A 24,033-nucleotide genomic window follows, 5' to 3' on the forward strand; every position below is an offset into this window, starting at 1 on the left:
CAGTAGGAAAATGACAGTTTGTTGAATGAAAAGTTTCACTGTCAGCAGCTTTAGGAGCTTGCTGGGACTGCCATGCTCTGCTAAAGAGTGGCATTGCTTTGTGACCTCCATGGCTTCACCATCTACTTTATAATACCATTTCATTCTCCACAAAAAGCTACAGCAGAAGAGGAAACCATCCCAGCTGCACATCAACGTGTTACATGCATAAAGATTAGGTTATATGAGGCTTTGTTCTACAGTTTTGTTCTGTAAATAACAAACACCTCCCATTCTTTCAAGCCTCCTGACTTTCTGTAAAGCTGCAGGGAATGTAAAACTGAGGGCAGCCTTACATGTCAACAGTTTGGGCTTCAACATCATTCAGGACAAGGTTGGATGAGTAACCTGATCTAGTGGAAGGTGTCCCTGCCCAGATCAGGGGGTCTTTAAGGTCCCTTCTAACACAGGCCATTCTGTGATCACTATAAACATATGATAGTTGTGTTCTGCTGTTGTTGGTCAAGGGGCTTTCAATTGCTTTATTGACTCTGAAATACAGACAAGTTGTGGAACACAATTTTTTATTAATAACAGGCCACATTTGTACTTCGAAAAGAGTGAAATTAAAAGGTGTATTAAAACATACCCACTCTAAGCAATCTATTTTCTTCAGTAGAAAAAAAAAGCATACAACAGGTAGAAATCCTATATACACAGTATATCAGTTCTAGTCATCAGCCCCTCCAAACAATGTTTTGCAAATTGGTAAAACAGTGTTAGAACCATCCAGTTCCAGTCCAGTATGAATTTCACCTCTTGACTTCCTCATTTAAGACAAACCATTAAGCACATAGTCCAGTTTACTCGTCTCAGGATACATACAAGGTAGTACTGTACATGAAGACAGCAGTGTTAAGCTTTTACTTCTGCTTAGTTTTTTTGGAATCCTGCCTTGTTATTAAGTCTGCCTCATAAACTTTGAGTACACGCAAATCTGTAATCAATGTCTCCATTAAAAAATATAGCAGAAACCTGATTAACTGTATCTTAAATAGCCCTTTTGTTCAACTCTTGCATTAATTTCAAGCAGACTGCTGTTGTGCTTATTTTACACTGGAGGTTCTCAGCCCAAAATATTGACCACTGCAATGAACCACGAATCTATGCCATCTTTTTTTTTTCTTTTTGTTTTGAGGAAAATAAAAGCATAATGTTAGTTCTTAAATTAGTTTGCCACATAAGGGAAAAGAAAAAAAAAAAAAAAGCAGGGGGGAATGCACAAGTCTCATCCTTCTCTCACAACGTCCCTGGGAGGGGAATGTCCAGATCCAGGCAGGGTGGGCAGGCACAGAATGAATGACACAAACCATGGCAGATCCAGCTCTTGGCCCTGCCCCTGGCCTCAGTCACACTCAAACACCTCAGTCCGTCAGCGGCCACCACTGGTGAGCACATCCCTGCACAGCTGGAGAAGGCCCTGAGCTCCCCAGGTAATTAAAAAAGCACCACTCGGCACCTTTTGCTTAAGTGTCACTTAACAACACTGTGAGTGAGTTATTCCTGCTCTGCTGAGCAGAGGGGAGCAGGCTCTGACACTTGAGCCTGGGCATGTCAGTGTGAGCCCCGTGCCTGAGGAGAACCTCCACGGCTTTCACGTGCCCGCCCCGCGCGGCCAGGTGAAGAGCCGTGAACCCCTCACTGTCAGAAACGTTGATACTCTCCGTGCTGATGAGTCCCTCCACCACCTCAGAGTGCCCGTTTTCCGCGGCGAGGTGCAAGGCTGTCCTGTTCAAAGGCCCTCTGGCCAGGACACTGGCCCTCTCATCCATCAACAGCTTGGTGGTGGCCAGGTGGCCACTGCGCGACGCCAAGTGCAGCGCCGTGTACCCTTCGGCCGTGGCCGCCTCAATGTTTGCCCCGTGCTTGAGGAGCAGCCTGGAGGTGCTGGTGTGGCCTGTCTCGGCAGCGATGTGGAGAGCAGTCTGCAGCAGCCCGTTCTGGATGTTGACATCCGACTCCAGGTCGATGAGGAGGCGGGCCACGCGGTAGTGGCCGCGCTGGGCTGCCAGGTGCAGCGAGGTCCTGCCGTCCGCCGTCTGCACGTTGACGTCGGCGCCGCGCTGCTTGGCCAGCAGCTTCACGATGGGCAGGTGGCCCTGCCAGGCAGCGTAGTGCAGGGGAACCCAGTCGTCCTTGCCCTTGGCGTTGACATTGACGCCTCTCCTGAGCAGGATGCGCACGATGTTCTCCTGGCCGTACTGGCAGGCTATGTGGATGGGGGCTCTGCCCTCGAAATCCACCTCGTTTAAGGAGGCATTCTTATCCAGCAGCATTTTGGTGCTGAAATCGTCCCCGTTCTGGGCGGCAAAGTGAAGAGCGGTCCACTGGTCCTCGTCTTTGGCGTTGACGTTGATTTTCCTGGCCATAAGCAGCTCCACGATGCTTTTAAATTTCTTCTCGATGGCTATGTGGAGAGGGGTAGAGCCTTTCTTGTTGGTGAGGTTAGGGTTAGCATTGTACAGCAGGAGCCATTTGACACATTCTTCTTGACCTGCTTCAACAGCCAAGTGCAGAAGACTGGAGTTCCCATCCAAAACAACATCCACATCTTGAGGCTGGAGGATCTTCATCAGCTTGCTGGTATCTCCAGACAAAATTGCCTCCGTTAGCTTCCTCTTCTGTATGTCTGTAGTGCCAATATCTAAATGGATACAAGGAAGAAAATTTTTACCATGAGGGTGGTGAAACACTGCAACAGGTTGGCCAGAGAGGTGGTGGGTGCCCCATCCCTGAAAACATTCACCTTGATCTAGCTGAAGATGTCCCTACTCATTAAAGGTCCATTCCAACCCAAACTGTTCTAAGGTGCTATAGAAAAGACAGCATCACAGTTCTGATATCCATGTTACCTGCTCATGATTTCAGCAATGAGCTGCCTGCAGAGCAATCCACCCCCCTTGCCCCACAGGAGTCCCAGAACACCTTCAGGACAGATTTGGGCCCCTACTAACTCTGTTTCTTGTGGCATGAAAACCAAAGGGTGTTGTGGTTTGATCTCCCCGCACTAACCATTGTTTATCTAACTGGAAAACAGATGTCTGGGGTTTGCAGCACTGGACTGAAAGGTGAGGGGGTCTTTATTATCACAACAGTCCCAGGGGCTGCTGAGAAGGTGACTTGAGTCCTCTCAAAAACTCAGGTGCTCAGGTTTAGGTTTATAACTGAAAAAGCCACAAACTCAGCTGAGCTGACTGGGCAGTGGCTTTAATCCCACGTCAAGCGGGACGCTGGACTAGCAGTGACCTCCCTTCCTACCAACCTCTACATGACTGATTCTGTAATTGCTTTAATGGGAGTTTACTCCTTTACAAAAGTAAATGAGATTTATTATTTCTCATTAGATCATGTTTGGGAACCGCATAATTATTTTTATTTTTGTTTTGTTTTTTTTTCCTTTTAAATAACTACCTCCAGTAAACAAATTTGTAGTGCTGACAGCAAGAGAAAGCAAGGCTAACAGTAATTTCCAGAATGTTATTCTACTCTCCAACCCATTGACTCCCATGCCCCCAGTCCAAACAACTACAAAGGAAAACTTGACCATTACCTGAACTCTCCCTTTCAAAGGAAAGGGAAAGGGATCCTCTGGATGAAAAAGCTGAATCTACAGATGAAACTCCTGAAAGCCTCTTGTCACTGGAGGCAAGTTTGGACTCAGAAGAGCTGCGGCTGAGATCCTCAGGCCCTTCCATAGTCTGTGAAATCCCTGAATCCAACTGGGACAGCAACTCTGAGAGACTGTAATCCTTAACTGATGGTAGAGCAGGCTCCTGTTTCTTCTGGGATAGTGCACAAATCCCCTTCAAGAGAAGCACACAAGCATTTTAGAAAGGTCAGCAAACAAAACTGAGCACAAAGCTCCTATAGAAGAAACATAAATTTGTCAGTTTGCAGGTAGCCTTTAAACATTGCTCGTATTAAATTTGAAACCTATGCATAAGGTCACTGATTTTTTTCAGAAGCAGGAGGGCAGCTTCCATCAGTACTCACAGAGCCACTAAAGCCAAGTGGCTCTTCTGTCTGTGACAGTTTTTAAGATCAGTCACACCCACACAGTTCCAGCCTTTATTTCCTAACTGTCCTGCTCTCCCTCCACAGAATAAGATGCATTTGGTTCTGCCCTGAGGTTTTCCTGAGCTGGTCCATGCCCCTGCTGTCATTTGTGCATTCCAGTCCTTTACCAAGACCCACTGCTATCAGGCAAAGTGGTGCTCAAAAGCAGCAGAGAGAAGGTTGTTTGGAACTTTCCAGGTCATAAAGGAACCTGTTCCTCCCAAAACCCTGCAAGTTCAAACAAGAAGTGAAAGAGAAAATACCTCAGGCTGTTGCTCTGGGGCATTCTTGGTGTCCAGGTCCTGAGTTATCATCTCTTTTGTTTCATCTTCTGGTTTTTCGCAAAGGGCCTCTGTTTCTGAAGTGATTTCTTTAAAGAAAACAAGAGAAGGTTTTAGTGCTTGGGGATTTTTTAGGAGACTTTCTGAGACACCTTGCTGGCTTGCTCTATCAATCCAACTTAAAATCTCTGAGATATTGAGGGATATTGAGGGAGAAGGACTCCAGTGGTGACCATTCCATCCAGCGCCTCCTCAGTGGGCACAAAGTGTTCAGCCAAGCCAAGTGTACACAGAGCTGCCCAAACAATTCATTTTCAGTCACACCAGACTGGTGTTACACAGGAGCCACACTGCAGGACTGTGAAATGGGAACTACTGTTCTGCTGGCAGATTTAGATATGTTTGTTTTTTTAACTGTGGAATCCCTCATCCCTTAAGTCCTCATTCCTTGTTTGAGCAGAAGGAGAGGGAAGAGGCAAATCTCTCCCACTAATGCTAAATGAAGCTACGTGGTGACAGCACTTGCTACATCCCTCTGCACACTTGAATTCACAACAGGTGCTTTGGACAAGTTCAAACCTTTTACTGGCAGAGAAGTGACAGTACAAACCGTTTCATTACAAGAAAACAATTCAGTTTCTCAACATACAACAGTTCAAATTTCAAGAGCCAGTTCCTTCAATGCTTTGGTACACTGCAAACCACACCAGCTCCAGCTTGGCCTCTGTCCTAACACACACTATCAGAAATAAACATATTTCTGGCTAAATGGCTCGACTGGTTCAGTACAAGGCCTATTCCTGGCGTGTTTACATAACACCATCATGGTCAGACATGTCCTCAGATAATCCCTTCCTCCACAAATGAGTAAGTGGCCTGTATCATTGTCTCCACCACACAATGTGCTCTATTTATTCTGTCACTGAGCTTCTCAGCCTTTACCCCGTGGATTAGCAGAGTCCTGAGCAATAAGGTGACTCATAGAAGAATAAATGGGCAGCCAGGTTACGAGGAAATCTTACCTTGAAATGTTGGCCGCTCACCAGGATCATCCTGCCAACATTTCTGCATCAGTTTGATCAAGTTATTACATGAATGAGGTCTGGATTTGGAAACAGCAGGTAGCTCTGGGCGGTGGCCTTTAACTACTTTTACCATGATATGTAAAATGTTGTTTTCCTCTGTAAAGCAAAGGCACACAAATTTAGATATCCCAGCAAAAGAAATCACTTCTCTTTTTTTCCAAGAGCATTAAAAGTGCATTCGGCTGAAAATTTGTTTTCGCACATTTTTTTCTACTTTCCTTATCAATAGGGGGAAAAGTTGTTGCTTGTCCTCTCCAACAAGATATTTTTAATGCAGTAACAGCTAATTCTCATGTATCACTTAAAAACAATTTTCAGCGAGTGACTGTGGTTTTTTTCCACCCATTAAAGATAAAGAACAAAAGGAAAAAATAAAAGCTCAAACAGTTCTTTGCTACCTCTCTTTGGAGTTCCATATCTGCTGTAGGAAAACAGAACAGAACCTTTGGTTTTATTTAGACCAAGTGCCTGAACTATTCCTAAAGGTGAAGGAAGAACACAAATCAAGAGGTGCAGTAATGCAGCTCCTGACTGTAAATCAACCACTGGGCTAAGCGGAATCTCTCACTGGCAGAAAAACTAATAGTAGACTGGAACTTGTTGGGACATGTTTGCTATACATAGGCCAGTCACAGACACAGGAAAAGTCATAAAGAATAAATAGCTGCCTGATGAGCAGTGCATTTACTGTGGGGTGGAACAGGGCTTATTCTCACAGACAACTTTTTTTTTTTTTTATTTTATTTTAAAGGAACAAATCTGTACCCACAATCTACAAATAAACTACAGAACCTCTCTAGAGAGGAGCTGCTCCTGAACAGGAGCACAGCTGCCTGCCAAGTTGGCTTTGCCACACATTGGTCTGAAGCTGTGCAGCAAACTCCAGCAGAAGCAAAAAATGTGCAGACAAGGATCTCTGCAGCAATGCAGGTTCTGTTTTCACCATGCAGGACAAAGGAGGACTTGAACTTGTGATCAGAATTTGAGAGCTTAGAAGCGTCTACCACACAAGACTGTACAAATTTGGAGGTCATGCACAAAAATCTGGGGCTGGTGGGGCAAGAATTTTGCTTACCAATGGGAAAAAGGAAAAAATAAGAAATCAAGATAACACACAACTTACCTGCATAAGGCTTCTTCTGGGTAAGAACTCCCCAAACCACAATGGAAAAGCTACAAAAAAATTTTAAAAGGTAAAAAAAAAAATTCTAGATTTGTTTTTTTAAACAAAAACAAAAAACTCACAGAAGTATAATTTATTTTCCTTGTCCCTTCACTTTGGCATCTAATTCAGCTGACGAACACACACACACAGAGATGCAGCTAAGAACCATGATTTCATAGTCTAGCTTTGGCAGGCAGGAACCTGAGGCAGCAAACACAGGGACTTGCTGCAGGCTGCCAAGTCCTTGGTAGCATTTACCAACCACTGCACATCCACCCTGACAAAAATCAGAGAAAGCATTACAGTGGATTTAATTTAATGCTTCTACCCGGCAAGATGACTTTAAAGAAATTCATTTAATTTAGAATAAGAGGTATCTTTTTCATCTAAAGCTGTGATTTCCTTTTCCTAATAATCTTGCCACGAAAGAAGAGCCAAAGACCGAGTGATGAAATCCACTGAAGATAACTCAGAATTTTATCACAGACTCAAAAAGTAGGTCAGGATGTACCTTTAGAAGGTGGGCAGAGTGCCTCCCATTGCCAGTTGCTAACAAATAATTTCAAGACCCAGCATCACCTGCAGTTTTTGGAAGGTCTCTACCCTACAAAGACTTTGCAAAACCCAAAGCAAACACGACACAGTTCAAGATGAGGCTCAGAGGATTTAGGGGTTTCAAGCTTAAAAAAAGTAAAAAAGGACTAATTTTACAGGGTTACTAAAATAGCATTTAGGTGTTTTCACAGTTCACTGACCTGTACACATCATGTTTGGTGTCAAAACACCTGTTCTTCTCCTTGATGCGCTCTGGAGGAAGATAGGCAATGGTGCCACACAAACCATCCATGCTGATGTCATGGGAATGGGACAAGCCATTGCACTTTGCAAGCCCAAAGTCAGAAATCTGAAAAAAAAAAAAAAGAAAAAAAGGAAGAGGAAGAACGTGAGAAAAGTGTATGTTATCACCAGACTTTCAAGGTGTTCACAAAATATCTTCTGCAAAGAACAGATGCAACCAGATGACCCAACAAATACAATGTTCAGCCAATAAAACATCTCTGGAAGCATAATGCTATGGTAGGTTTTTCTTTATTGTTAAGCTAAAAGAAGAAAAAGAAAAAAATAAAGGCAAGAAGCTTTTGCAAGCAGCAGCATGCCAGCCCATTACATGGCAAACACAACAAACAGTCAAGACAATTTATTGTAATTTAAACCAGTCGAATTTAGCTACTGCAAACTACTTTAATGTAATTATTGGCCCTGCCACCCCCTTTCCCTACATAACCTCACGTTGTGTGATGTGTTTAAACGTCCTGGCTCTCCAATGAACTCTGGAGAATCACTCTTTCAGGTACCACTGTTACACTGACCATGCCAATGAGCACCAAGCCCAACAGCAGAGCCACCAAGTACTCCAAAATCCCAAAAGGAAACACACACACCCCCCAAAAAACCCACACAGGGAACTCTTTCTGGCAGCCAGGAGATGCAGCAAGTCGGTGCAGTGACGCAGCGAGTGCAGCTGAAATGAGCACAACAAGTGACAGCAAGTTTATAGAAAGGACACACCTCCACTTTAATTTGAAGTGTCAGGCAAATATGCATTCATTTGCTCTCAAAGGCATACCAATCATCGAGCAAACAGATAGGCAAGGAATTTCCTTTGTCTTACTTATTTCCCACTGGACAAAAATGTCTATTGGGCCAAGTGGAAATTTCAAGAAAAAAGTCAAGTCTTTTTGGATCACTGAGCCCACTGATTTTTGTCTACATGTCAGATAAGACTCCCCCTAACTTATACATTCTTTTTATCTAATAAATATTCAGGTTTTTCAATGACTCATTCCCCTTTTGATCTTCACAGCTTCTCCTTTGAGAAAGTTTTCCCTCAAAACAACAAGCATAATTAAAAAAAACTTTTTTTTTTTTTTTTTTTTTTAAATAGGCTCCGACTGCACACTTTGAGAAGTTTCTCTCTAAAGATACCACAAAACCAGTCGTAACATGTGTCCATTACTGGAAAGGGAGAAAAACTGCTGCCAGCTTCAGCCTCCTGGAGAACAGGCAGGTTACAAAGCCACGCAAGGAATCTCCCTTTGCCATAAAACAAACAAAGCAACCCACACAGCTTCAGCAAGAACTTCTCCCATGGACAAAGAGCTCAGCATTCTGAGGAGCTGGAGAAGTGCTGCACCCTAGAACACAGCTATGTCCAACCTGCTGTCCCTCTTTAATCTGTAGGGTAATGTGGGAATGGCTTGAGAACAAAAAATGCCCACACAAAGAGAGAAAAAAAAAGGAGGGACAAAGGGAAAAAAGCAAAGTCATCTGGAGGAATAGTTTCTCACCCTTGTAGAGCTACACTTTCAAGAGAGGGATTGCTGAGGAACTCCTCAGCAAGCCAAGCACTGGAGCCCAGGAAAGAAGCAAATAGTCAAGAAACCCTCGTCCACACACCAAGATCACCCTGGGAAGAGTCAAATGGACCACTGCAGAAAATGCACCATGAGTCTGGGGCACTTGGTGCTCCACTGGAAGAACAAAAGCCCAACCCCAGCATCACACCAGGCTGTGGTGTCAGGTTAATAAATGAACCGAAGGCTGCAAGTCTGAACGGATCCGCCGTGGTGGTGAAGCTCTGCTCTGCTTTGATTAACGTGAGGCAGAGCCTTGTGTACACCTCAAGAAATCCAGGCATAATTAAAGCCACACACCTCCCTCTTTGTCTAAACAATGCCGTGTTTCCTACTGCCTGAGTTAAGAAATGAAGATGAAATGCAGACAGCAGGGTGACACTCCTGTGTTTGGTGCCACCAGCTACGGTGTGTGAATCTAAGGCTGGGGGCTAAGGCAGAGCTCAGCACTCCAGACAGAAAAAGTCACCCTACAAACTCAAAAACAGCTAAGGTACATAGTACACACCCTCCCTGGGCTAACAAGAACTTCACTTTGTGCAGCTCTCCATACCTAGTGTGAAGGACTGGGGATTATGTCAATTAATAAAAAAAAAATCACCTGTGGAGCAGGGCTTCGATCATATCAAATTCTGCAGGGGAAAGCACTGGAAATTGAGGAATTGTTATCTTGCAGGCTGCAACAAAATAGTGAGATTCTGCAGACAGCTTCTCCTGGCTTTTATTAGCTCCTCTAGGGCGAATTTTCCACGCTGCATGGTGTGTTTAGTCATGCAGGTTTCTTTAAACACCAGTGGGAACTGTGCAGTGGGTGGAAGATCCAGCCATTTAACTTGCCTGTTTTGCCTTTAAATTGCTCGCCAGGCACCTCATTCTGCAACACCCTTGCCAGGGAAGGCAGAAAAAATGAAACATCCTTCCCCACTCCTTCTTCCCCATATTTGCTGGTCCCTGCAGCCCACCCTGGGCTCTGCCCTTCCCCTAAAATTCCAAGGGAATCCACAATCTCCCTCCTCACATGGGTGATTTCAGCCAGGTCCCTTCAAAAGCACACGTGGTTATCAGCAGGGGAGACAGGGAGGCGACAGACAGACTGCTCCATGCAAAACCCGCGGCGGGGAGGTGGGAGGAAGAGAAAGGAGCCTTGGCCAAAGCCCACGCAGGCAGTGGGATGGGTTCATGTTGAGGCAGCTCTGCTGCTCCAAGGGCTGCATGAGAACCTACACGTGAGCACCCGGCAGGGACTGGGAGCTGCACGTGTTCTCCTCAACACTCACTTCTTCTTGAAGGATTCCAAGAGCTGAAGATTTCTATCTATCTGTTTATTTATTTATTATATTTGATTTTTTATCTATTTGTTTTATCTATTTATTTATTATATTTGATTTTTATCTATTTATTTTATCTATTTATTTAATTTATTTTTCATCTATTTATTTGTTTATTTTGTCTATTTATTATATTAATTTATATCTATTTATTTATTTTATCTTTCTTTTTATTAAATTAAATTTTAATCTATTTATTTAATTTATTTTTTATCTATTTATGTTTATTTTCTCTTTCTTTTTATTAAATTAAATTTTCAATCTATTTATTTATTTATTTTACCTTTCTATTTTTTAAATTTTTTATTTTTTGTTTATTTAGTTTATTTTAGTTTGTTTTTTAACAGTCGCACGTGCGAGCCTTTCTCAGCTCCTGCCATTCTCTGTCTTTCCATCCATTCTAGTTGACACAAAAACACTCACTTGGCAAAAAGTTTTGGGTGCTTTGAGAATTTTTTTTGTAATTTTTTTTTTGTATTTTGTGATTTTTTTTTTTTTTTTTTTTTTTTTTTTTGTATTTTGCTATATTTTTTTTTATTTTGTAATTTTATTTTTTGAAAACTAGAAGATATGCTCACGTTAACAACAGCTACTACAGTCAGCTACTCCCAACATTACAGGGATCTAGTTCCCAGAAACAAAATGAGTGCTTGGAAAGTGCCTTTTTTTTTTTTTTTTTTTTTTTTTTTTTTTTTTTTTTTTTTTTTTTTTAACTGCTGACTCCTGACAGACTGACCTGAACTTTGCTCTCACCTCCTGAGGTCCTGAACTGTGCAATTAGCTCCTGATGCTTTATGCCCTTTTTCTGCACGCAAAACTCAAGAACCCACTGCAACAGATTCAGGGACAGAGCTCATCAAAAGGTTTTCTGCATCAAATCCACTGGATTAATTTTTAATCTCTGCTGGAACATCCAGTATTTGTCTCTGTACAAAGTCTTTCTACTTGAGACATTGAGAATATTGAGGATATTGAGAATACCCTCACATTTTTCTGTGGAGCATTCAGGTGTCTGGTGGTGGGGGAGGCTTCTTTTGTTTGTTTTTTCTATGGGTAGAGGGGAAAGGCTGTTACATTTTTGTTCTTAAGAAATGCCTGAACTTTTTAAGAAATTTGCATGGGTCATGGATTTGGACTACTAAAAATTATGACTAATAATTTATTCCAAATACCAACACAATCTGCACTTCAAACTTATGTCTTTATGAATGGCTTTTTCAATGAATGCACTTCGTTTAGCTACAAAAAGAAACCTTTCTGAAACAGACTGTATTTCTCTCCTTTTCCAACCTGCCTTGAAACTTTTAACTCCTCCAAACCCATTTCAGGTGGGACATTTGTAATGCTCTTTTCAGAAGCAACACAAACCAAAGCCAAACGCCCATTTTAATCTATCAAGAATCTGAATTACTGTAACAGGGATGGTTTTTGTTCCCTCCCCTGTGCCACCACAATTAGATCAATCAGAGAATTGATCAAGGTGCAAACCAGCTTTGTTGGTTGGGATTAAGGAGCCATGCAACAACAGCCCTGCATGGAAACATTGATCAGGAAGGGCAGCAAAACAGCAGAAGGGACACACAAAAACAAAGGCTCTCCTCATCTGTAATAACAGCAGAGCAATTGCAGCTGATAAAAAAGTGGCTGTGCTACCTGCATCAGGCAGTCTAATAAAAAGACACAACTGCTCTTTACCAGCCTGGCCTCTGGGTATTGCTTGGATGTACAGTTAACAACCTACATGAAGAAGATTTCTGATTATGAAATTTGCCATCTGACTAGGCTGCTTCTAACTCCATGCTCAGAAATTTTGCAGCTGAAGCAGATAAAAGTGAAGACCACAGAGGCAACCTTTGCATCAAGAGCATCAGCACGGTACAACACAGCAGCAAACTTCACACTGTTTTTAAACAGGAGAACTGGGAGGGGAGAAAAGCAACTACAGAGAGCTTAAAGCAGTGCACAGCTGAGAGCAGCTCCTTCTGCTTCGAGTTCTCTAAAACCAAAAATCCAGGAGATGAAAAACAACTGGTCAGGCTTGTCTCTGTGTGTACATGAACCCACACATATATATACATGTATGTCTGTGTGTGTATGTGTACAAATATATATATATATATATATATATATATATATATATATATGAATGACAAGATGAGGAGCTGCAAAAAGCCCAGGCTGGATAGTGAGAGAAAGAAGAACTTTAAAATAATGCTTCTGCCCAAAGTTATTAAGTTGCAGGTTGGCTTATTTTTAAACACCTGAACAAAAAGCAACACTCTTGACCAGGAGATTTTGGAAGCAGCAGAAGAGATCACGAGGGCAGGGTAGCTGGCACCAAGCTGGGCATGAGATTTCTGCACGTGGTGGGGTGTTTATTCTCCTACCAAGGGCCCTGCAGGGAGATCACAGCACAGCAGGCAAGGAGCAAACTCACAAGGGCAGAGCTGGAATGTGGCATTGCTTCCCCTGTGCCAGGGATTGCCACATCACAGCAGCTCAGGGGACACATCCAGAGTGTGTGTGGAGAGCAGGAGAGCTGAAGAACAAAGCTCAAAAGATGAGGTCCAGCTGAGCAGAGAAAGAGATGTCAGACAGCATGTAAATATTGAAAGAGTGAATGTAAGGAATGCTGGAGAAAGGGGCAAGGGAGGATCTCGTTGGTGCAAATAAAAGGTTGACATGAAGGAAGGAAAAAAAATAAAAGGAGGCTGATCCCTCCTAGCAAAGCCTGCCTGGGTATGGAATGATCCTGCCAAGAAAAGCACAGTGTTTAAGGCAAACAAGATGGGGTAGGAGATGGCAGGGAAAGGAGTTCCCACCACCAACTCACAAGGGAGGATGGCTGCACCCACCTTCCAAAAAACAGCAAAGCTTTACCTTATTCTACACATACCACATACAAATATTTAAAATCACCAGGGAATCCCCCAATGTGCCTTTGGTAAAGTCAATATCTGTCCATCTATATCTCTACTCAGGCTAATCCCATCCTCCTAATTATCCTCCCAATCCAGCACAGGCTTATGTAATGCCCAGGCTTTATGATATGGAGGCACCCACTTGATGATAAGTTCTGTACAGCAGCACTGCCTTAGTCACCAGCCTCACTCAGGGCTTTACAGTGAGCACACTGCTCGTAAAAGGAGCTGGGTGTGTTTGCATTTAACTGCAGGATGGCACAGCAGCATTTCTAATGCTCTCCACTGGAAGACTGACTGTTTCCTGGCTCAAGGGCAAACAGTTTGTAAAAGTCCTCCCTACCTCCAAACTCTTCTCTTGCAGTCTGCAACATCTCTTCACTCACCTTAGGGACTCTATTAGGGACAGGTCACATACTAAATTAATGCTGACATTTAAAAACACTTCAATCAGCAGCCCCATTAGCCTTCCAGCAAGAAAATGCACATTAAATCGAGCTGCAGGGTCTGAAATTTAATTATAAATTTCACGTCACACAAAAAGAAGGTTTGGGGCCACATTTTTAAAGCGAAGGCGCCTCACAGAGTATGTTCATCTCTTATTTTGCATATGGGTTCCTGTGCCTGCTTTGCTTCTTGGAGGGTTTTCCAAGATGCCTGTGGATGTAAAAGATTGCTGGCTGGGAAAGGTTTGGATTAGACCATCCCTTTCTGAACTCCACAGAAAGGATTTGAAGACCTTAAAATGTTTCCTACAGAAGCAACAGTTCAAGATGTCAGCAATGACCTCACCAGTGACTTTTTTATTTTTGTACATTTTGCCCTTTGCCCCCCTGATGGTTACATCACCACCCAGATATAGGCTGTGCAGCAGGCACTTCAACCTCCTGAAACGGTGAGAAAAACACAGCCTTGCTATCTGGCCTCATGGATGAGTCAAGAATCAGGAATTTAAGAAGTTATGCAAGCAAGCATGAACTTTAAAGTAAATAAATACTTAGCAAAGGCCTCTCAGCACCACTGTGTGAGAACAGGCTTTCAAGAGATCAAATCCTGATGTTCTGGTCAAAATAGCATGACCACCTGTAGATGCCTCCTGCCTCAGAAAGAAAATCCTTCTAAGAAATAAATCACTAAGAGATCTAATAAAAAACCTGAGAGTGTCACAAGTGTGATTTCATTAGTGGCACACACCTCTTATGACTCCAACCCTCTCATGACATCAGGAAATCTTTATTTAATGAAAATTTCATTTTTAGAATGATACAGACAAGACCAAAGGCACTTGATCAGTGAGGGGATCAGGAAAACAGGGAGCAGATGGATTATGGCATTGCTAAAAAAAAAGTTGAACACTAAAAAAAATAGGGAAAAACCTGTATTTCAGTCTTTATGCTCTCTAAAAAGAAAATTGACAAAGCAAGCACAACCTCCTTGGTCCAGCTGACCACAGAACCTCCAGCAAACAAACCTAACAAGTTTGCCAGTTTACTCTGGAAATGGATAATGAAAATAATTTCATGCTGTTACAGCCACAAAAAAAAAAAAAAAAAAAAAAAAAAAAAAATTCCTTTCAGTGACCTGTGGTATGCATGAACAGTCAGGACAGAGATACTTCCTCACTGTACATGCTCTGAGCAAATGGGAATGAGCTGCCTCTGGGAAAGCTTCTCCAGACTCCAGCTGTAAATGAGATCTATGCATTTAGTGGTGCAGACAAAGACCTAGAACAAGGCAACCACGGCAGCTGTGGAAGTGGCAAAGATGATTTAGAGGTTCTTTTCTCTCCCTGTTCTCATGACCATGCTGCAAGGAATTTTGTAGCAGGATCCATTAGGTTTCAGAACCAGAGTTCACTGCATCCTTCTAAAATTTCAGGAGGGCTCTCACAAGTTCCCAAGTTCTCACAAGTTAGTTATGTACTAAAATGGTGCATACCATTTATTTAAGGGCTCTATTTGGGTGGATTTTAATTTGGAAATCAGAGGGGCTGGATCAGTGGGCACTTCTCTACCTCTAAAGGAACGCTCCTGGATTCTCTCAGGCTCTTTGCATCTGGCAGGAGCCACAAGGGAACACCCAAAGGTGGGTCCCAGTGCATACCTTGACGTGGTAGTGGGCATCCAGCAGGATGTTTGCAGGCTTGAGGTCCAGGTGGAGCAGAGGGGGGGACATGCAGTGCAGGAAGTTCATGCCCACGGCTGTCTCGTGGATGATGCGGAAGCGCAGCTCCCAGGGCAGGGGCTCGGAGGCCAGGAGCTTTTCCAGGGATCCTGTCTCCATGTATTCCATGACCAAGCCCACGGGCTCCTTGCAGATGCCATAAACGGGGAGGATGTAGCGGAACTTTGCCATTTCCATCTTCCTGGCTTCTTCCAGTAGCTCCATGCGCTCCCTGGGTGGAAGAGAATGGGAGGTGAAGGATGGAGCAGCCGTTTCTCCTCAGGCCAGACACGCACAAAACATTTCTAATAAAACCAAATACCACATTTCATTATCACCCCCTGACTGACCCACGCTGCCTCTCACCAGCCTGCACTCCAGGTGTATTTGCATATTTACTAATTGTTGGGAAAGATGGGACAGGAAGGGCTTGCAGATATGATTGCCTGGTAAGACATACTGGAGATGTAAAACCTGTGAGTGAAATAGAAATGAAAGCCAGTTTTGAGATATGACCATGGCAGGCAGGAAGATGATGATTAGCTGGAGATGGGTTGAAGGACAGAAAACAAAAGGACTCAAGGATGTAGCCCCTCTCCACCCTGCCGAGGCATCAGGGAAAAGGTAGATAAGAAAAGTAGTCTTTAGAGTTTAGAATATAGGATGATATGGTAATATAGTAGTTCTCATAGGCTGCATGCAAAGTTTGTAGGTTTTGTATCTTGTGCCAGTTGGTCACTGTAGATTAGAATATTCAACACAAAAGGAGATATAATGTATTGTAATAAGGTCCTCGCTCTCTCTTACTCTTACCTCTCTTAGCTTTTTTACCTCCCTTACCTCATACCCTCTCTCTCTCCCTCTTTCTTTGGGGCTTCCCTTCAGCCCAGGCTGGTGGCTGAAGGCAAAGCCCTTTTTACCCACGACCCTTGCAATAAAACCACGTGTTTCTAGAATATCTCAGGTCTGCAGAGTTCCTTCTCCCTGCCGTCCACAAATGCTCCTACAACTAATTTGGGGTTTTATGCTTTCATTGGTAGGCAGCTCCCAGCTGCAGGACCACAGGTGAGCCCTACACTTCCATGGTGTGAATACCCCGAGTGCAAAGCCCATCTCCCTGCTCTGGTGGTTATGCTGTGCTGTTCAGGAGGAGGATGACACATGCAGAGCCCAGCTTTGCCACTGCTGTAACTCCTTGTGCTGAAGTCATTAACTTTTTGTGAGTCATGGGGCTGTGTTAATGAGAAGAGAGGCCGGACAGCATCGCCCTGCTGGTGCATCCTGAGTGCACACAGACCCAAACCTTGGGAGAGGAATCCTTGGACACACCACTGTGGGGAACAAACTGCCTGCTGTAACCAGGGAGACACAACAAAAAGCCTCCCCAAAACACAGATCTGACAAGTCCAAAACTGCACTCGCTCAGCTCCAGCAGGAGAGAGCTCCCAGCACACCATTTTCAGTGATGTAACAGGCCCAGCTGTAATGAGCACCCCGGGTTGTTTACAGGACACCTTCAGCCTGACCCTGCACAGGGTTAAGTGTTACTCAGTCCCAGCTGCAGCCTCCCAGGTCAAGACCCTTAATTGCTGTGCCTTTCTTCTGCACTTCACTCCCAGCCTTCTGCAACAGCCCACAAGGCCTTAAAATGGAAAGAGGAAACAAGGGTCCTCTCCCCAGGCTGGCTGTGCCCACAAAGAGGAGCCACACTTGATGGTTTAAAGACCCTCCAATCTGTAAAAAAACTGCTTTATTAGTTATTATGAACCATGCCCAGAGCAGCTTTGGGCCATGGGCACTGTCACATCACTACTGCTGCCAGAGATTCACAAAAGAGGGCACAGGGAGGTCAAACAGGTCCTATTTCCTGAGCAGACCCTCTCTTGTTACACAACAGCTCCTGCAATTCACCCAAAGATGAGCACATTATCTAAGGGACAACAGCTCCTGAAGTAACAGGACAAAGTTTGTGCTCTGTGCCACCAGCAAGTGATGCCAGTTACCACTGTGGGACCCTCACAGCAGAACCTCAGCTCAATCAAACCCTTTTAAAACCAAAATTTCAAATCCAAGTCCAGCTAGTAGCACTGCCCACTTCTAAAAAGAGAAAACACCAAGCCCAGCCTGCACACAGACAAGTCTTTGATTCTCACGCATCCTCCAATGCCTGGATGACCTGGGACAAGCTGAAATGCAGCCTGTGAGGGACCCTCAGATTTTGGGAGCTGCATTTGGCCCTCAGACTCGGCAGCAGGACACTCCCCAAGGCTGGGAATGTGCTCTGCTCACCTGCTGAGGCAGCCTGCAATAACATTTATGCATTAAATGGTAATGCAATAACATTACCTGCTGCAGGTAACATTTCCCACCGGGGCACAGCCAGCAGCACCAAAACTATTTCAGAGGCTGAAATCAGGCTGAAAGATGGTCTAAAGAGGGACTTACACGCTGAGAGAGAAACAAAAAAAGATAAGGGAGATCTTTTCTATTAACCACGTTGGCTCCTGCTGCTCCCTACAGCAACTTTCTTGTGAAATAATTGCCTTTGCAGACAAGTACCCAGTTTGCTCTTTGGCACGCTGGAAGGGAGCGCCCATGAATAACACAACCAACTCCTTGCCCCCGAGCCACACGCATAGCCAGCATAATTCACCGGGCTGAGCGCTGGAGTCAGGGATGTAAAATACCTGTCTGAGCCCTCCCAGGCAAAGCCAGAGCCCAGCAACAGCCAAGCTCTGACAGGAACCACTAGACTCCTCGGGATGGGGTTCTCAGGCTAGCAACAGCCTCGGAGAGCATCGCCAAAAAACACAGATTGGCTGCTGGAAATGGGGCGTTTTCTTAAAAAAAAAAAAAAAAACAAAAAAAAAAACAAAACAAAACAAAACAAAAAAAAAAAAAAAAAAAAAAAAAAAAAAAAAAAAAAAAAAAAACAAAAAACAAAAAAAAACCAAAAAAACCCCACAGAATTTTTTTTTTTTTTTTTTTTTTTTTTTTTTTTAAAGCTCCCTGTCCGCAATTAGCTGGACCAGATCCAGCTCATTGAGTGAATTAACAGAGTAACAGGCGAGTGCCCTCTATCTAATTTGCCTGCTTGAATAAAGCCCCCGTGCAACAATTACCACCCTCAGCACTTTCCCATACCCAGAGCATTCAAAACTGAATCAGCCAGAGGCCTGGGACAGCTCAGGCGGCTTTCAGAAGGGCCCCTTGTCACCTTTTGAAAACAGAAAAGAAGACAAAAGGAGCGAAGAGAGCCAAAGCGGCTATTAGCCAGCGCTTGCATTAATGGCATTAACACAAACAGCTCGCTAAGCCAAGATCTCCTCCACCAGGCACAGATCAAAGGTGTCTCTCCCTCCCCTTTTCCCCTCTCAGGATGCCCCCGGCGCTGGGCACAGAGCGGGCTGTTCTCGCCCATGGCCCCGACACACGAGCTGGGGCTGGAGCCGCCAGTTCACATCCCGCACATCAAAGGGCGGGGACCGGGGGGGGTGTTGGGCTGCTCAGTTATCCCGGGGCTCATTCTGAGCTACCCCAAGTGAGGGAAAGGCAAAAGCTCCTGGTGGGGTTTGTCAGTCGAGAGACATCGGTCTAGCCTGTGTTAATATTGGATGTTATTTAATACACATGAGATTGAAGAGTCAGAATTATCTTCTCTAGGTCAGAATTATCTCCTCGGCTCTGCTCCCCTCTCCCTCCAGTAGTATAGCTTAACTTTATAGTAATAAAGGAAAAAGATAAAAAGGGAAAAGGGAGAGGAGAAGGGAGAGAAAGAAGGAAACGGGGAAAGGGGGAAAGAGGGGGACAGAAGGGGGAACAGAAAGAAGAGGGAGAAAGAAGAGGGGGGAAGAAAAATGGACAAAGGGAGAAAAGGAAAAAGAAAAAAAGGGGGAAAAGAAAAACGAGAAAAGGGGAAAAAAGGGGAAAGGAGAGAAAAGCAAAAAGAAAAAAGGGGGGAAAGGAAAAGGGGAGAAAAGGGGAAAAAAGGTTAAAAAAGAAGAAAAGAAAAAAAAACAAAGAAAAGAGAGAAAAGAAAAAGGAAAAAGAGAAAATGAATAAAAAAGAAAAAAAATGAATGGAAAAAAGGAAAAAAATGAAAGAAAAAAGAAAAAGAAAAAAGAAAAAGGAAAAAGAAAAAATGAAATAGAAAAGAAAAAGAAAAAATGAAAGAAAAAAGAAAAACGAAAGAAAAAAGGAAAAAGAAAAAATGAAAGAAGAAAAAAAAAAGAAAAAGAAAAAATGAAAGAAAAAGAAAAAATGAAAGAAAAAAGGAAAAAAAGCGCAAAAGCTTACACACAGGACAGCTGAGGTCATGTAAATGATGGGCTGCACACACTTTCTCCTGTAAATAGCACCAGAAGACAGGGGCCCACACATCGAGAGCTCCAGCACTGGCTCCAGTGCCAAAGAGCATCTCTGTCAGAGAACTCAGTACAGATCAGTCCTTTTCAAAGCAACTAAAAACATGAATTGGAGACTTCCAAAGAGCTGTCTGCTTCCAGTCCAAGTCAGACAGGGCTGCATTCCTTGGATTCCCTTGGAGAGACAAGAGCCTTGCTCTTGCCCACTGCCCCAGTCCCCAGGGCCCAGCCCTTGTCCCACAAACCCTGCCACAAGAACAGCAGGAATTACAGCTGTACCTGCATTTGCATGGATCCAATCTTTGTGCCCTAGAGATAACACTGCTGTAAAACTACAGCCTTAGACTCACCAGGCAGTCCTTGCAGTTTTATATTCCCCCACCACCACCACCACATTTCCCTAATGGAGTCTGAGATAGAGCAGTTAAAAGTTGCTCCAGAGAAACTCCAAAAGTTGTAATGGGGCCATTTGTGTGAGACACCTCCAGACAGAGCAGCCAGGGGAGATCCAGCCCTGCTCTGCAGGCGGGAATTTAAGGTACCCCTTCCCAAACTGGTGGTGCACCAAATTTCACCACCCTGGATGTCCTCTGGAACTTCTCATCTGCATCATGGCAGAGGTTTTACAGTGGCCTCTGCTCTGCAGGGTACACATTTAACAGCTTCCACACTGCTGACTCTCAGAGAAGAATGTGAATATGAGAAGACAAGAATAACCACTGCATGGTCAGGGCAAGGAGGGGAAAAGGAAGAAAAATCCCTTTTTTCAGGTTAACAGATGTCAGCCCTGCTAAGAGATCTCTGCAGTGCAGTTCTGGTCCCAGAGGATGACAGGACAAGGCTCTACCCTACTCTTTAAGGAGCACAAGGTGACTTTTAGGTTCTCCCTACACAGAAGAGACATTGATTCACCTTCACCACTTCAATAAACGCAGCATCCACTAACAAAAGGCATTTCTAAAACCTCCTCAATTTCAAAGTCCTGCTCCATTCCCAAATCCAGGATGTGCAGAGGGAGATACATGTAGGGCTTTGCTTGGATTTCTTTTCCTTAATCACGAATTTTTTTCCACCTCCACACCCTGTAGTCTTCCCCATGGCCAACACCTCCAGTAAAGATCCCTCTCCAGGAAATGTTACACCTCACAGTCAGCACGTTTATGTGCAGCAGGAAAAAAATCAACAAATGATTCTCTTCTCTCCGAGCTTGCCACTGATTTTCTCCAGACCACACTTCCATTCTGGCCCACACGGGGAAAGAGAAGAGATTTCACTCGCTCTCTCTCCACTCCAAGTCCTGGGGGAGAGGCTCCTCCACCTTCCTGGGTCACACTTTTGTTCAGATTTACCCTGAACTTCCCCATACTGAGAACATCCTGAGCCCCATGTGGGAAACCAGACCTCAGGAGAAGGGAAAGTGGGAGCAAATAAGGTGTCAGGAATGGAATTTGGCTGGATTGTCTGAGAGGGCTTGGGCTCAAAGGCAGAAAACGCTTCTGTCTCTACATTCGGTTTTTCTTCTGCTTGAGGCCACTTGGCTCTATGATGTGATAATTGCCGAGGGAATTACTCCAAATCTCCCACTGTCTGCAGAAACACACCAAGAGAGACTACACAAAGTATTACCACCACCAAGGCATTACAAACAGGGGTTTAATGTGGTACCAAATAAATACATCAGAAAAAGCCTCCGTGCTTTTCAGTTAATGTTTCTGATACCACTGGCAAGTCTTCTAACTCTTCACAGGGTTCCAAGAAACAGCTAGTCACGTTAATCTCCTGGATTAAAATCTAATTACTCAGGCTTGTTGCAACCTGCCAGCTGAAGAGGCTGTGGTTGATTCTGTCTGTGCCCCCCACCCCACTGTTTGAACAGCACAAGTCTACTAGAAAAGTTTTGGGTAAAAAGTCTCAGCATAACCATCTCCTGAAAGGGGTTTGATGGAGCAACCCAAGAATCAAAGGAGAAAAAAAATAAATTAAAATAAAATAATCAGTTAACATTGATTTTGCAGGGACAGCCCTTTCAAAGGCCAGGGACACTCTAATTTATTATCAATGCTCTCCTCAAGCACCTGAAGCACACATTCTGCAGTAAAATAAATCAGTGTTTCAAGGAGTGGTGTATTAAAATCAATCAGAAGCTGCAGGAGCCCTTTGGCCTCAAAGTTCCCAAATTCTCAAGGCATTTTTTTGCTTACTGAGCTGCATGTTTGTATGGTCTCCCAGTATTTGCACACCTCATGGCCACGGAGGACAGGTGGCCCTCTACTGCACATATTAATAGAGAGATCTGATAGAAAATCTCAAAATTAATTGTTCATAATACAATAGGTAGCAGCATCCTTTGTCTCAAGAGTGAAAATTCACTTTCAGAGTAAATTTCTAGATGTCCACTACAAATGAAAAGTTCTAGCTTACTTTTAAGACATGTTTTAATCTTAACTTCCTAATTATTCATCCACTGTACTGTTTTGATCAATAAGCATCAAACCTGAAATCTCCTTTTAGGTTTTAAAAGTAGGGGTCTTGCGGATTAGCACAATAAAACACACTCTACAATTTAAACGTCTTTTCCATTTTATTCAGCACAGTTACCCTGTGCATATAGTAAACTCTCCCTCTCCAAAGAATATTTTATTTCATTTACTACACTCTATAAGCTATGCCTACTGCAAAGCCAGCAATTCAGACACTGGAAAAGATGCTCAGCTACCCCAGAAATCCTGCAGAAGATGAGTTTACAAACGTTTTCAATCTTGGGCTCGGTTATCTCCCTCCCTGTGCAGGAAAAGCACCAACAGCAGACCTTTTGTGACAGAGCCAATCCACGTCTCAAAAACCGAACTGCAGAATCGGCTTGTGAGCTGGTAGAGATCCCAGAGATCAAGTGGAGCTGGGAAAGCTCCAGGAAGGCGAGTTGTGCATATTGAAGCTCCCTGTGCACAGAGGCTGAGCTGCTGGAAGCCACTACAGGACAGGGATGTTTCTAAAGGTGCATCTGCCACCCTTCCTGTCCTGGGAGAGGAGACCTGCACTCCATAGTCCCCATCCCTGGAGGTGTTCCAGGCCAGGCTGGATGGGCTTTGGAGCACCCTGCTCTAGTGGAAGGTGCCCCTGCTCATGGAAGGAGATGAGTTTAAGGCTTTTTCCAACCCAAACCGATCTGTGATGCTGCGATCGCGCACAGACAGAGTGAGAACAGCACAGCCCACTGTCCCCACCACAGCGAGTGACAGAGGGCAGGGGAGTCCCAGCGTGGGGCACCTTCACCTGCCACACAACACACCCCCACGGACCCATCCCGAGCGGACAGACAGAGAGAAGCGCTGTCCCTGCACTGCAGCCGGACACATTTCCCACTCCCTAAAGACACCAAACCCCGACTCCAGCGCCCACACCCCAACTCCCCCCAGCCCGAGCCTGCTGCCACCACAGGAGCCACAATTCCTGCACCTGGCTCTTCCCAAGTCCTTGCTGTGATTCCAGCCACATCCCCGCTCCTCCTGCCCTTCCCTTCCCTTCCCTTCCCTTCCCTTCCCTTCCCTTCCCTTCCCTTCCCTTCCCTTCCCTTCCCTTCCCTTCCCTTCCCATCCCGGGGCGCTCGGTGTGTCCCGGAGTGTCCGTGCAAGCCGGCACACGCTCAGCCTGGGCAGGGCAGGAATGCTTCCCGCACGGTTCCCAGGGAACAGGCGACACATCTGGGCTGTTTCATGGATTCTATTGCTGCTGCTGGGGGCTGTGAGCCGGGCAGGGCTGCGCACAAGGAGCGCTCGGTGGCCGCGCGGCTCCTCAGGGTGACCGAGGGCTTGAAGCGCCTCTGTGGGAAGAGCCCCTTGTCCCCCCCACCCTCCACACTGTCCCCCATTCCCTTTATCCCCCTCCCTTACTTCTCATCCACATGGAGGCTGGGCGAACACTTGATGGCGAGCCACGTCTTCCAGTGGAGGTGCCGCACCTTGTACACCTGCCCGAACCCTCCCGAGCCGATCTTCTCCCAGCTGCTGAACTCGCTCTCCTCGAAGGTTTTCAGCAGCCCCATGGCCCAGGGGGAGCCGCCGTCCCTCGCCATGGCCGCAGCCGTGCCCGGACACCGCCCGGCCCCGCGGAGCGCAGCCACCGCCGCCCCTGAGCCCGCCCAGGTGAGTCAGGTGTGCCGGGGGGGACCCGCCGCCGTCACTTCCTGGGACGGGCCCTGGGACCTGGTGCTCAGCTCC

The 24,033-nt window shown here is 44.9% G+C and overlaps 1 protein-coding gene across 4 annotated transcripts; it reads right to left on the bottom strand.

Moving 5' to 3' along the window:
* Positions 1-1,085: 1,085 nt before the first annotated feature.
* Positions 1,086-23,944, bottom strand: RIPK4 (receptor interacting serine/threonine kinase 4). Of its 4 annotated transcripts, XM_083884756.1 has the most exons (9): positions 18,670-18,786; positions 17,799-17,900; positions 15,393-15,684; positions 7,382-7,530; positions 6,585-6,634; positions 5,399-5,557; positions 4,359-4,465; positions 3,590-3,842; positions 1,086-2,683 (listed from the first exon to the last, which is right to left on the bottom strand). In XM_083884756.1, the coding sequence occupies exons 3-9, from the start codon at positions 15,675-15,677 to the stop codon at positions 1,506-1,508; spliced, it is 2,181 nt and encodes a 726-aa protein (XP_083740882.1). In that variant the 5' UTR covers positions 15,678-15,684; positions 17,799-17,900; positions 18,670-18,786; the 3' UTR covers positions 1,086-1,505. The 4 variants fall into 4 exon arrangements, with proteins under 4 accessions (XP_083740882.1, XP_083740880.1, XP_083740881.1 ...); XM_083884754.1 differs by lacking the exons at positions 17,799-17,900; positions 18,670-18,786 and adding an exon at positions 23,707-23,944; XM_083884755.1 differs by lacking the exon at positions 17,799-17,900 and having other exon boundaries at positions 18,597-18,781.
* Between the last annotated feature and the right edge of the window lie 89 nt (positions 23,945-24,033).

Source organism: Zosterops lateralis (assembly GCF_965231275.1).
Source record: "Zosterops lateralis genome assembly, chromosome: 2".
Lineage (NCBI taxonomy): Eukaryota > Metazoa > Chordata > Aves > Passeriformes > Zosteropidae > Zosterops > Zosterops lateralis.

Bases quoted from the DNA above. Each gene is read 5' to 3' on its own strand.
- RIPK4 (XM_083884754.1), bottom strand. From the start codon at position 23,888: ATGGCGAGGGACGGCGGCTCCCCCTGGGCCATGGGGCTGCTGAAAACC. The intron at 5,558-6,584 runs GTAAGTTGTGTG...TTTGCTTTACAG, and splicing joins CCAGAAGAAGCCTTATGCAG to AGGAAAACAACATTTTACAT. The intron at 4,466-5,398 runs GTAAGATTTCCT...TTTTCTTTAAAG, and splicing joins TGAGCGGCCAACATTTCAAG to AAATCACTTCAGAAACAGAG.